Consider the following 12,086-nt stretch of genomic DNA (forward strand, 5'->3'; position numbering starts at 1 on the left):
GTCTTAAACGCCGGTAACCTAACCTTACCCCAGAATCGCGGCCGTACGATTTTTCAAAAGCCGCGCCTCCTACATCTTCTGTTCCGTGATAGGCGGAAACACTCAGCTTCCCAGGAGGCACTGTATTCAGTGTCCGCCTATTACGGAGGCCCTCTCGTCCTGTGTTTAGAGTCCGCCTATCACAGAGGCTCCGTGATAGGCGAACACTGAACACAGTGCCTCCTGGGAAGCTGAGTGTTTCCGCCTAACACGGAACAGAAGACGTAGGAGGCGCGGCTTTTGAAAAATCGTACGGCCGCGATTCTGCATGTCTTGGGATAAGGTAAGGGCACAGTCTGGCATGTACTGGGGCACAGTCTGGCATGTACTGGGGCACAGTCTGGCATGTACTGGGGCACAGTCTGGCATGTACTGGGGCACAGTCTGGCATGTACTGGGGCACAGTCTGGCATGTACTGGTGGCACCGTGAGGCGAGGCATGACTAGTAGGAAGGGGGGTAGTCTTATACAGCGAGTATATCCCAAAACCAACATTTTGGCTGGAAAAATAGGGGGTCGTCTTATACGCCCAGTCGTCTTATACTCCAGCAAATACGGTAATTTTTTTGTTAAGATTTACATATACTTCAAAGGATGCAGGCGTGTGTCAAAAAGCATGTGTATTTAAGTCTTATGACAACAGTGGGACTTTAAAAAAAAAAAAAGACCATTGCAGCAAAAAAGGGATGCTCTTTAGTGCATGGTTGGAAAGGTATAATATATTACATAAAACAAGGCACCTTCCACTTTAAGCTATTGTAACTTAATACATTTATCATTAATACCCTACTGTAGGTGTCATGACTATTATAATTACCTGGAAGTTTTGGAACAAGCAGGCCATTGGGTTTAGGCTGTTTGGTGGCCCCGGTACATGTCCTTTCAAGGCGTGTAGATTGGGAAAGCCTTGTAAGAGCTGTTGCTGCTGTTGTTGGCTGCTGTTCAAAAACGACTGAAGGTGAGACAGCTGATGGTTATTCAAAGGGGGGTTCATTGATGACATGTCCCCTGAAATGACAAAAACAACATTTTACACCATTTATTCATTCTAAAGAGTAAGGATAAGTGCAGACAGATATATCTCTTCTGTTGATGTTGTGTCTTTTTTGTTGCATTTAGGATGGGGGTAGGGAGCACCAAGGGGCTTATACGAGACCATCATGGCTTCAAGTGAATTCATAAGGCTTGTGCACACATATTTCTATATGACTGACTCTGCTTGGCGAAGAATTTGGAGCGGAGAGCTCCTGAGTATGCATAAGAGAACCACATAAAGGAACTATGCAGTTGTTTACATTCCGCTCAACTTCATAGCTCTGTTATTTGGTCCTGGAGAGAGCAGCAACTGTAAGAAATGGCGATTGTCAGCTCCACAGTTAACTTCAGGCAAAAAATGGAAGGCACATATAAATCTTTATAGACAACAAGGGGTTAAAGCTGCACCAATAATTTTTTTTAGAAAGTCCGAGACTAAAAGTTGTTTAACATATGTGTACAGTCCTCGGGGTACACTTTCACTGTGAGTCCTGTACAATATGCTCCCAATCACCACCGTGACTATCATAAATATGCACACTCTCGGTGAGAATGCGCCACCAGGTATCAAAGCCGCTTACCAGACAGGGCAAGCTCAGTTTGCAGTCGGCTATAGCCCAGCCACGGCCTTTAACGTTGTAATGAACCCACAGGTTACAGATTCCTGGAACTGGCTTCTTTCACTTCCACAAGCTCTACCAAATGGTGGTGTGTAAACAGAGAGGATGCAATATAGCGTAACTCCGCATAACATATTTTATTAAAAAAAGTAAGTTGTACTTACAAAAACACAGTTAAAATCAGTCATGTAAAAATTTGCCGGCCGGCAAGCAAACGGAGCCCTTCCTCCTCGGCGTGGTGACGTCACTACACGTCCTCCCAAAGGCCGGGGCTGGGCTATAGCCGACTGCAAACTGAGCTTGCCCTGTCTGGTAAGCGGCTTTGATACCTGGTGGCGGGTTCTCACCGAGAGTGTGCATATTTATGATGGTCACGGTGGTGATTAGGAGCATATCGTACAGGACTCACAGTGAAAGTGTACCCCGAGGACTGTACACATATGTTTAACAACTTTTAAAAAAGTTTTTTGGTGCATTGGCGCAGCTTTAACCCCTTGTTGTCTATATTGTTTGTGCATTGCATGCTAGCTGCTGCCTCCCCCTATACTTAATCTGTTTATTAACCTATTGAGTACTCTCTTTGAATGTTACTATTTGATTAGCGCAGTTTTTTCTTTTTTGACATATAAATCTTTCATGAGTATGAAACAATTAGAATCATTTACTGCTGAACTCTAAGCAAATTAATTTTACCATTGCGCTTCCAGTTCTGAGATTTGCACATCTCAGTCATACAGCAAACACTTGTCCAGCAGGGCAGGAGACCTGATTTTTTTCTGTTGCAGTTAAAGTGATATTAAGCCCTTATTTAATTTGTTTATTAAGAGGTTCACACTTGCATTACAGAATGGACCCATCGCCCAACCCCCCTGCCCTCTTCACCCCCTGCCAGTTTGCAGGTGTCTCCCTTGCTAGCCGCATAAGTCACCTGTGCGGGCACACTTCCAGACAATGCTTTGTACTTCCTTAGGACACATCCAACACTCCAGCAAGTCAAGCAATGGCCTTGGCTGACAGCAGCAGGAGCCCATCACTCTGATGCCCTCAATACCCCCCCCCCCCCCGTCTGTCTAAAAACAGGAATAGCAAAGGGCAGGAAAATGGTTATGGACTTCCGAGGTCCATCTGCAGACTATGTGTTAAATTCTGAAAGAGAAATCACATAAATTAAAATGGTTCTAAAAGGCAGAAGGTTTTGCGTCTCCTCCCCCAGCCCCTCCCTTATACTTACCTGAGCCCTATCTTGATCCAGCGATGTGCACGAGAGCATTGGTTTTACAGCAGCGGAAGCCATTGGCTCCTGCTACTGTCAACCACAGCCATTAAGCCAATGAGAGAGCTGAGCTGTGTGTGTAAATGGACAATGTCCTTTCACAAGAGACTGCCTGCTCAATTGCCCCTATAGCAAAAGGCTTGCTATTTGGGGGACTTGGCAGGGGGGGGGAAGCCAGAACCGCTGGTGGGGGACAGGAGAAGGAGGAAGAGGATTGGGGCTGCTCTGTGGAAAACCATTGCACAGAGCAGATAAGTTTAACATGTTTGTTAGAATGTTTTTTTTAAACCCTTGTCAGTTTTTCTTTTTTGCTGTGTAATCTCGTAGAGATTTTCCTTCTACTTGCCCTAGAGACACAGCAGAAAGTAAAAGGATATTCTCTCCAAAGTATGTCACCTCTTAGGATTGCCAAGAAGAAAAAATAAATAAAAATGTATTCAGCCATCCATACTAACCAGTGTGGATTAAGGAGTCTTAACCCCCAGCTATTGTGTTAAGAGCCGTTGCACCAGTGACTGACCCAGTTAATAAGATATTAAAATGTACTTTTGTTGAGCTGGGGGTACTGATAGGGTGATTAACTTCTTGAATTTCTTATTAGAACATGTTTCAATTGGGAAAAGTTGTTCTGGTAACTCTCCATAGATGACCATAGACTGCTCATTGTTCATCAGATTCCTGCTGAATTGGTCAAAATGAGAGCCGTCTATGACCAGCTATAGACAGTTGCCACCAGAGAAAAATTCCTCATTGGACAAAACTAGGGCTGAAACAACTAATCGATTAATCGACAACTAATCGATTATGAAAATTGTAATCGATTAATTTCATAATCGAATAATCGGCCAGTAACATAATGGGGTTAAAAAAACAAAAATTAGCCCTTTATAGTACAAAAAAGCAAATCACTACAGTAAATATTACTTTCACTGTCCCACAGTAAAAAAAATTAACCCCTCACAGTAGCGATTATTTGCTCTTTTTGTACTTATTTTAGTTTTTTTAACCCCATTATGTTACTAAACATCTCAGGCCGGGTTTTTTGGTGCTTTTTGCAGAAACACACTACAGTTCATTTACATATTTTCCTATGGGACACGTTCACATCCATGATTTTTTTTCAGCTGCTGCGTATTTGGAAAGGGCAAGGACTTTTTAACGCAAAATGGTGCCATTTTGTTTTTATTGGTTCAATATACTTCAATGGAGAAGCTGCAAAAAAAGATGTAATGTGTTACGGCAATTTGTGTTTTGTAATCTGCCCAACAACAAATTGGCCCAAAAAAAATTAAAAATGCACTTTTTTTTTTTTTAAAGGCCATTATCCATTTAATCGATTAATCGAAACAATAAATCGGCCAACTAATCGATTATGAAAATAATCGTTAGTTGCAGCCCTAGACAAAACCTGTTCTGGGTACAACCTTAAATGTATGTATGTATGTGTTGTATAGTAGACAATGGTCACCAGGACAAACAGTGAGGATGAATACCCCAAGGTTTTCATTTTATAAATACTGTCAGGCACAAAGAAGAGAACATTGAACTGAATTAATGCTTCCAAAAAGTAAAGTACATTCAGAAGACTTGCCTTCTCCAGCTGAAGGCTGTAGCATATGTAAAATATTCTGATTCAGAAGATGCTGCTGGTTCATGGGTAATGCCATCGGCAGAGAGTTTAGAAGATTAGGGTTGACGGATTGTGGAAGGTTGTTGGTAGCGTTCTGTGCAAAATGATTTGGATGCTCAGGTCCTGGAAATGGGAAGGAATTACCCATAGGATGATGACTCTGCATTGGGGTCCCAGAAGCTGTGGTAACTATTACGCCATCTTGGAGAACAGATGTGGTCTTTGTGATGGCTGGTTGGCCTGTTCCAGCTATTGCTACTGATGACATTGGTAATGAACCCCCTAAAAAACACAAGACACAAGGTCAGGGTTGATATCTATTGATTTCATGTTACACAATACCTTCATGCAATGGAGGCAACCCAATAACTACTTGGTCCCAAAGTCTACCAGTTCATTAGAGCTTATTTATGCCAGATTTGAGATAAATACATGAAGCACTGTGTGCAATTATACAAGCATTGAGCCACCCAGGGATGGATCCAACGCCCTCATCTTCCTTTGGTGTATGCTGCTGGCCCTTTAAATGACCAGGTTTAAAGCAACGAAGCATGCAAATACTCAACAGCGTACAGGTAGCCACCCAAAGAGATTTCTGAGATGGTACACATACACAAATATATATATATATATATATATATATATATATATATATATATATACACACACACACACAAATATAACACAGTAGCTGCTGACTTTTAATAATAGGACACTTAACTGTCCAGTGATCCAGCGCTGTCCTCACTCGAGTCGGCTCTTCAGCTGTCTTCTGGTCCAGGCACCAGCAGGTTTACTTTGGGAACCGGGCTGTGGCAGGGGAAGGAGGGGGGCGAACTTTCTTTTGGATTGCTGCAGTGATCTGACTGGTGCCCCCCCCCCCCCCCCAAAAAAAAAATTAAGTGCCAAAACCTAAAGAGGAGGAGGAGGAGGAGGAAACAGACAAGCAGGACTTGGGGGAGGTTCTCCTTTTGGGTGAACTGCCACTGTAAGCATTCACATTTAAGGATAGCATACAGAGGCTATTTGTGGTGAAATTTTAAAAGTGAAATGTCATACAGGAACTGCTTTGGGGCAGGACTGCAGGTTTTTCTCCCCAAATGTATTATTCCTGGTTTCCTTCTTGACAAATTGACTTGCTTCTGGGACTGGTTCAGTAAATTACAGAATCACACCTTTTTCCAAGCAAGTGAGCATTACCATTTTTGTTTTTTATTTATACTGCAATACTACAAAAAAAAAAAAAAAATTATATATATATATATATATATATATATATATATATATATATATATATATATATATATATATATATATATATATATATATATATATAATTTAAATAAAAAAAAATACCAATAAATATTTACACACGCGCTTATATATATTTTTGTGTACATATAAAATTATATATTTTTGTGTACATATAAAATTAAAAAGAGAAGAGTCTGCTATTTGCATGATGATTACAGACACCCATCCATACACCTCATAACACAGTCAGGTGAAGAGCATACCTGAATCAGAACTGTTACCAATGCTGTTGGGTATTATTGGCATCGAGGATGATGATGACTGTATCCTCGGTTGGGAAGGGTTGTGGTGTAAAGGATTTCCTGGATGGTTTAGCATCCCATAATTGCTATTTTGCATCTGGTTGATGAACCCAGTTAGATGGGCATTGGGAACTGCATTGCCACCATGAACAAAGTTAGTGTTTTGGCAGGAAACGCCCTCCCCTCTCATCGGTAAGCTATGTGAATTATGGAGATTGACGGTGTTCAGGCTGTTGTCGGTATAGTTCATCTGGTTGGCAGAGCAAGGCAGACTCAAGTTTGAGTCAGGAATGGTGTTGCTATTGCTGTTCATGTGGGAGTTTTGACAACTCATGGTTTGGAGGAGCTGCGACATTGAGTTTATTGGAAATGAGTTTTGCCCTTGTTTCCTCATCAACTCTGTCCCGTGCTTTTGTAGGCTAGAATTATCGATTGGTGGCGGCTTGAGCAAATTCATCACCGTTGACCCAGGCTGTTTTCTCTTTCTCACGTCCTTTTGCTGAGACATCAACTTATCTCTCAGAGCTGCCCGACCACTCTGTCCCTCGGCTGGTGGTAGAAGCGCACTGGAGGCCGGAGGAAACATTGTGGGTAAAGTGCTATTCCCGTCACTGCTGCCACAGCTGACTGCAGGTCCAGAACTGCTCTTATTACCAGCAAGTTTATTTTGATTTGCTAGCTGTGCTTTGGCTGCTGCTGAAAGTAAACTGCTCGCAGGGAAAGAGGCAGCATTATGCTGGTTCAAAATCTGATTTAAAGGCATTCCCAGCAAACCTGCCTGACCTTTACTAGGAGCATTACCAGCCGATGATGAGGGGAATACGGTATTGTTTGGGGGGTTCAATACGTTGCCCATGCCACCAATTAATGGGTTATGAATGTCTTTGTACTGATGATGGCCATCAGGTTTAGCTAAAGGACTTGATGGCATGGAGGGTCTTGGAGAGCCCATGTGGGGTCGTGGAGAACGTGGGGGGATTTTGAGGCCAACACAGGAAGGTTGTGTTCCCATTGGAGGCATCATGAAGTTTCCATGTTCAGATGATGTGGAAGAGGAGCGTGATCTTTGGGGTGAGGCCTCTATCCTCCCAATACCAGGTGCCATTATGTGAACTGGGGAGGTTACTGGGGAAGGAGACAAAGATGATGAGGCTGGATGTTGGATTCTTTGAACATGATTACCATGATTTATGTGACCGGGTTTGACAGTTGGCAAAGGGAGATTACTTGGCAAAGGAACAACAGCAGGCGGCATGTTTACATTCATCACAGGTACCTGAGAGTGAACATTTGGATGAAATGTGGAAGTGTTCAAAACAGGATTTTGGAGAACTGGTTTACTTGGAATGGGGTCTAGAATACCAAGCGGATCTTTCTCTGAAGATGTTAATGGCTTTTTCTGAAGAGCACAAAGCGGTGGTGGGGGTGGAGGGGGCGGTGGAGGCAGGGGGGGTGGGGGACCTGGTGTTGGTTTATGGTGAAACATTGCACGCGACATATCCATGTTATGTGGATAATTGCAAACAGTTTTTTTCGACACTGGGCTGGTAAATGTGGGGGACAGAGGTATGTTCGTCCTTCCGGCCATAGCACAAGATGGCTGCACAGGGGAACCATGCAACATAATGGACTGGGGAGACACAGGAGTCCTGTTCACATGAATGGGACTGGAACTGGGTGGCGCATGATAACTGGGGTTGCTCCTTATGAAAGTATCAGGGCTTCCCAACGGGTCTGTCCTTGGAGAGACAGGGCCTTCACCAAAGATCTGGGACCCAGATGAAGCTGGACTTGGCATGCCACCATGACTCCCACGGTATGGTGATTTGTGCCCGTGTTCGCTGCTCCCTAATCTTTGCCGCGAATATGCAGAATGGAGGTCATGCTGCTGAGTTCCCATGTGTTCTTTCACCATCAGCTTGAATGGATTTTTACATTCTGGCAGAACAGAATTAGCACTTCCATCATGCGACTTATTCCTCATGGAACGTGGAGTCGATGCACGTGTGGAGACCACAGGAGCAGAATCTGAAAGAAGACAAGCATTTTTTTTAGCATGTTATTTTAAAAAACAGACTTCCTTATAAACATACAAAAAAAAAAAAAAAAATCATTCCACTTCCAAAGAGGAAACGATGCGTTTCTGAATTGGAGATGTGTCACAACAAAAACAAAAAATGCATCTTAAATCACTGTAGCAGTCTTGCAAGAAGATATTTTTGAAAAACGTTACAAAATGGATTCTGTAGTTTTGCTTCAAACTTTTAAAAAAAATATGTATTTCCTTTAAATGGGGACATCAAGCAACTAGTGTTTGGTGGAAAAGAAGTAGACAAATGTGTGAAATCATGCTGAAGGCTACAAGGAAGAGCCTTCATGGTCAACTTTTTTGGTCAATTAACTCCTCTTGAAGTTGGAACCTTTCTTATGAAAAGCTGTGGTGGTCAGATTGATGCAAAAAAGCTGGTGGGGGACATTTAGGGAGAGACTTTAAAGGGGCAGATTTTACCAGTGGTGGCATATGTTAACTAATCGATGACCACCCTGCCTCCTTACCTGTACATTTATCCAAACTCTTCTCAAAATTCTTGACAGTATATATCTTACCTAATACATGGGATGAATTCCCAACAAAGTTTGTTTAGAAAATCGTAACGATTAATTTTTCGTTCGAATTTTGCACCATTAGCGGGCTGCAGCAACTAGGGTTGCCACCTCATCCCTTTAAAACAGAACACATATGAATTACACAGGTTATGAGGCTAATTAAGGTGGTAATTAGACTCATTTGGTGCCTTACCTGCATTAAATCAGCCTCAGAATCTGTGTAATTCATATGTGTTCCGTTTTAAAGGGATGAGGTGGCAACCCTAGCAGCAACAACCAATTTTCCTGCAGCCATCAAACTGGAGTAATCGGGCATGTTGGAAATATTTTGAAAAACTAATTTCTAATCAATGATGGGAGAAATGTGAGAGAATACATCGGAAAAGAATCGCGCATAAGCTGTGACCAGAAAAAAAAAAAAAAAAAAAAAGAAGGATTGCCGTCCAGAAGATTCATTTTCTGAAGCAACATGAGGTGAAATTGGCTTGGTTGGTTGACTTTCTAAATCAATGGATTACAAAAAAAAACACACAATTTCTGATTTTTTGAAAGAAAATTTGTTCAGAATTCAACCCATGTATGGCCCGGTTAAAGGCCGATATTGTCTTCAAGGTTTGTATTTTTCTTGTATTAGCAGTGGACCACATGAAGACACAAAAAGGAAAAAATGTAGTAAAACTGGAGCAGCTGTGCATGCCGACCAATCAGCTTCTATCTTCAGATTATTCAGTTATGGTTAAGCTAATTAGTTGCCATGCACAGCTGCTCCAGATTCTGGCTGCTCCAGTTTTCATAAATTCCCCTCAAAATTTAACAAATTCATGCCCCACACTGTATGGAACCTGCTTTACCGGTTTTGTATTGTTTTATTGCAAGCACAAGTTCACAGCAGTCTTGGTTTCGGTTTTAAATTCTTTCCAAAAGCAAAAAGCTCAAAAGCCGAAAGATATGTTTTCCCTTTGTCTTAATCCAACAATGGCTCCTCTTAAGCACTCCTCGTGCCTCAGTGCAGAAAACAATAAAGCTAACATCTCTAATTTTTTATTCTATTTTTTTAATCTAATTTTTATTCTATAATAACTTAGGACAAGGCTGCAACCAAAGTTTTGCAGCCTGTCCTAAGTTATAATAAAATAGAAATGTGAGATTTTAGCTTTATTGTGTTCTGTACTGAGGCACAAGGAGTGCTTAAAGAAACACTAAAGAGAATTATTTTTTTTTTTTTAAAATAACAAACATGTTATACTTACCTTCACTGTGCAGCTCGTTTTGCACAGAGTGGCCCCCGAACCTGGTCTTCTGGGGTCCCTCAGCGGCTGTCTCGGCTGCCCCCCGGAAGAACTTTCCACCTTCATGCGAGCTCTCTCGCATGGTGGCAAGTTCTTGGGGGCGCTTCCGTGATAGAGTGAGCGGCTATAGCCACCGGCTGTATCACTCAGCCCCGGCACGCACATTGCGTCATTGGATATGATTGACAGCAACGCGAGCCAATAGCTGCGCTGCTTTCAATCAACCAATGAATGAGCGGAGAAGCCGACCAAAAAGCCAGCGCGTTCGCGGCGCAGGTTTTTTAAAGTGGTCAGGTAAGTAAACGGGGGCTCGGGGGGGCCGCTAATGCTCAGATGTTTTTTCACCTTAAAGGATCACTAAAGGAAAACGTTTTTTTCTGCTAAAATGCCCTGCTGCATCCTATATATTCACAATAGTGTAGTGATACATCTTTAAAAATATTGAAAAGCGATTAAATTGCTTCATATCTATTACCTCCTTCCATCTAGTTTCGTTTCACGATTTTACTTCCCGATTCTCGCCGCTCGTTCATGAGAGCGACGTCGCCGTCATGCTGGGAACTACTATTCCCAGTATCCTTTGCGCATGCGCAGTTAAAAAACCAGGAGGGGCGCTCTGTGCAAAGATTTGAATAGCCCACTATACCCCCTAACGATGGATCACACAGGCTGGCTGAAGTGTGGGCGGGCACAGTGAGAGAGGGGGCTGGAGGACGCAGAGCGCACCCACCCCCTTCCATTCTGCTGTAATTAATGAAAGAGAGCAGTCTGGAAGACGTACACCGCGTCCAGACGCAGAGATGTAGTGTACAGAGGAGGGAGCGAGCACGTTACTCCACACAGCAGGAATCATCGCTCTGTGTGTCTTTTCTCAAAGAGACAACCAGGAAGTGGGGAGAAGAGACAAGCCATAGATCAACATCTGAGCAAAAACGAACAATGAGGACATGAAACCAGGACTGTAAAGGAAGCTATTTGGCTAAAAAAAATAAATCCTTTAGTGACCCTTTAATGCACAGAATGCATTAAGGGGAAAAAACATGAACCTTTACAACCCCTTTAAGAGGAGCCATTGTTGGATTAAGACTTAGAAAAACATATATCTTTTGGCTTTTGACCCTTTTCCTTTTGGAAAGAATTTAAAACCAAGACTGCTGTAATGTTATTAATACTTCTGCTTTCTATTGGTGGTGGCAATGGCATTTACAATCGAAAAAAAAAGAGAGCCCCACAGATTTAGTCTCTCCAACACACTATTAGTTTCAAATAAGGTCACAGAAATAAGCAATGAAGTACTCTCAATGGATCGTCGAAAACCACTGGCTTTCCAAGGAACCCTTTTAGCCCCCATTCACACCTAGGCGTTTTGTCGCCTGTAGTGTGACGCCGCAGCAGCCCCGAGACGCTGGAGGGATGAAAACACATTGCCCTCTATGGAGATGGTTCACATCTCTACACCGAACGCCTGCCGCCTGAAAAAAAGTCCCGGACCTTTTTTTCAGGCGGCTTTCGGCATAGGAGATGTGAACCATCTCCATAGAGGGGGCGAGGCTGCATTCACAATCGCGGCGTTTTGACGCCGCAAATCGCGGTGCAAAACGCCGCAATTCGTCGCAGCAATTCGCGGGACAAAACGCCGCGATTTTGTACGCCTAGGTGTGAATGCAGCCTTAGGGTCCACCAATTTTTAGAAAGCAGCCTTTAGATCCAAAAAATTACTGACTGGGGTTCCTGGAATCCACCAAGACTATTACATGTAGCTGTATTGGTGGGCAGTAAAAGTACAAATAATAATTTCATGTATAAAGTTGACACTAAGACCTGCCATCGTCAAACAACCTAACTGGTCTCTGAGATCTCAGCAGATTGTATGACCAGGAGGGTGGCTTGAGGAGTTGGAGAAAGGACCCACCTTTAGTTGTCATCTGCAGCTTTGAACTAACCAGCAATTTTATGTTTCACGTAATCTTTAGTTATAGCAGCACATGGTTTTCTACAGCTATAAAATTCACTCCCAGTAACAGATTACTTTTATTG

General features: G+C 42.7%; 1 protein-coding gene across 1 annotated transcript in view; it reads right to left on the minus strand.

Moving 5' to 3' along the window:
* The window catches only part of MBD5 (methyl-CpG binding domain protein 5), a 101,746-nt gene that overhangs the window by 15,628 nt on the left and 74,032 nt on the right, over positions 1–12,086 (minus strand). The window contains exons 6-8 of the mRNA XM_040358023.1: positions 6,115–8,181; positions 4,559–4,879; positions 857–1,047 (exon numbers count right to left, since the gene is read on the minus strand). Of these exons, the coding sequence (XP_040213957.1) occupies positions 857–1,047; positions 4,559–4,879; positions 6,115–8,181 (2,579 nt within the window). The remainder of the gene's footprint in view (positions 1–856; positions 1,048–4,558; positions 4,880–6,114; positions 8,182–12,086) is intronic.

The sequence above is a fragment of the Rana temporaria genome, chromosome 6 (assembly GCF_905171775.1).
Source record: "Rana temporaria chromosome 6, aRanTem1.1, whole genome shotgun sequence".
Classification (NCBI taxonomy): Eukaryota; Metazoa; Chordata; class Amphibia; order Anura; family Ranidae; genus Rana; species Rana temporaria.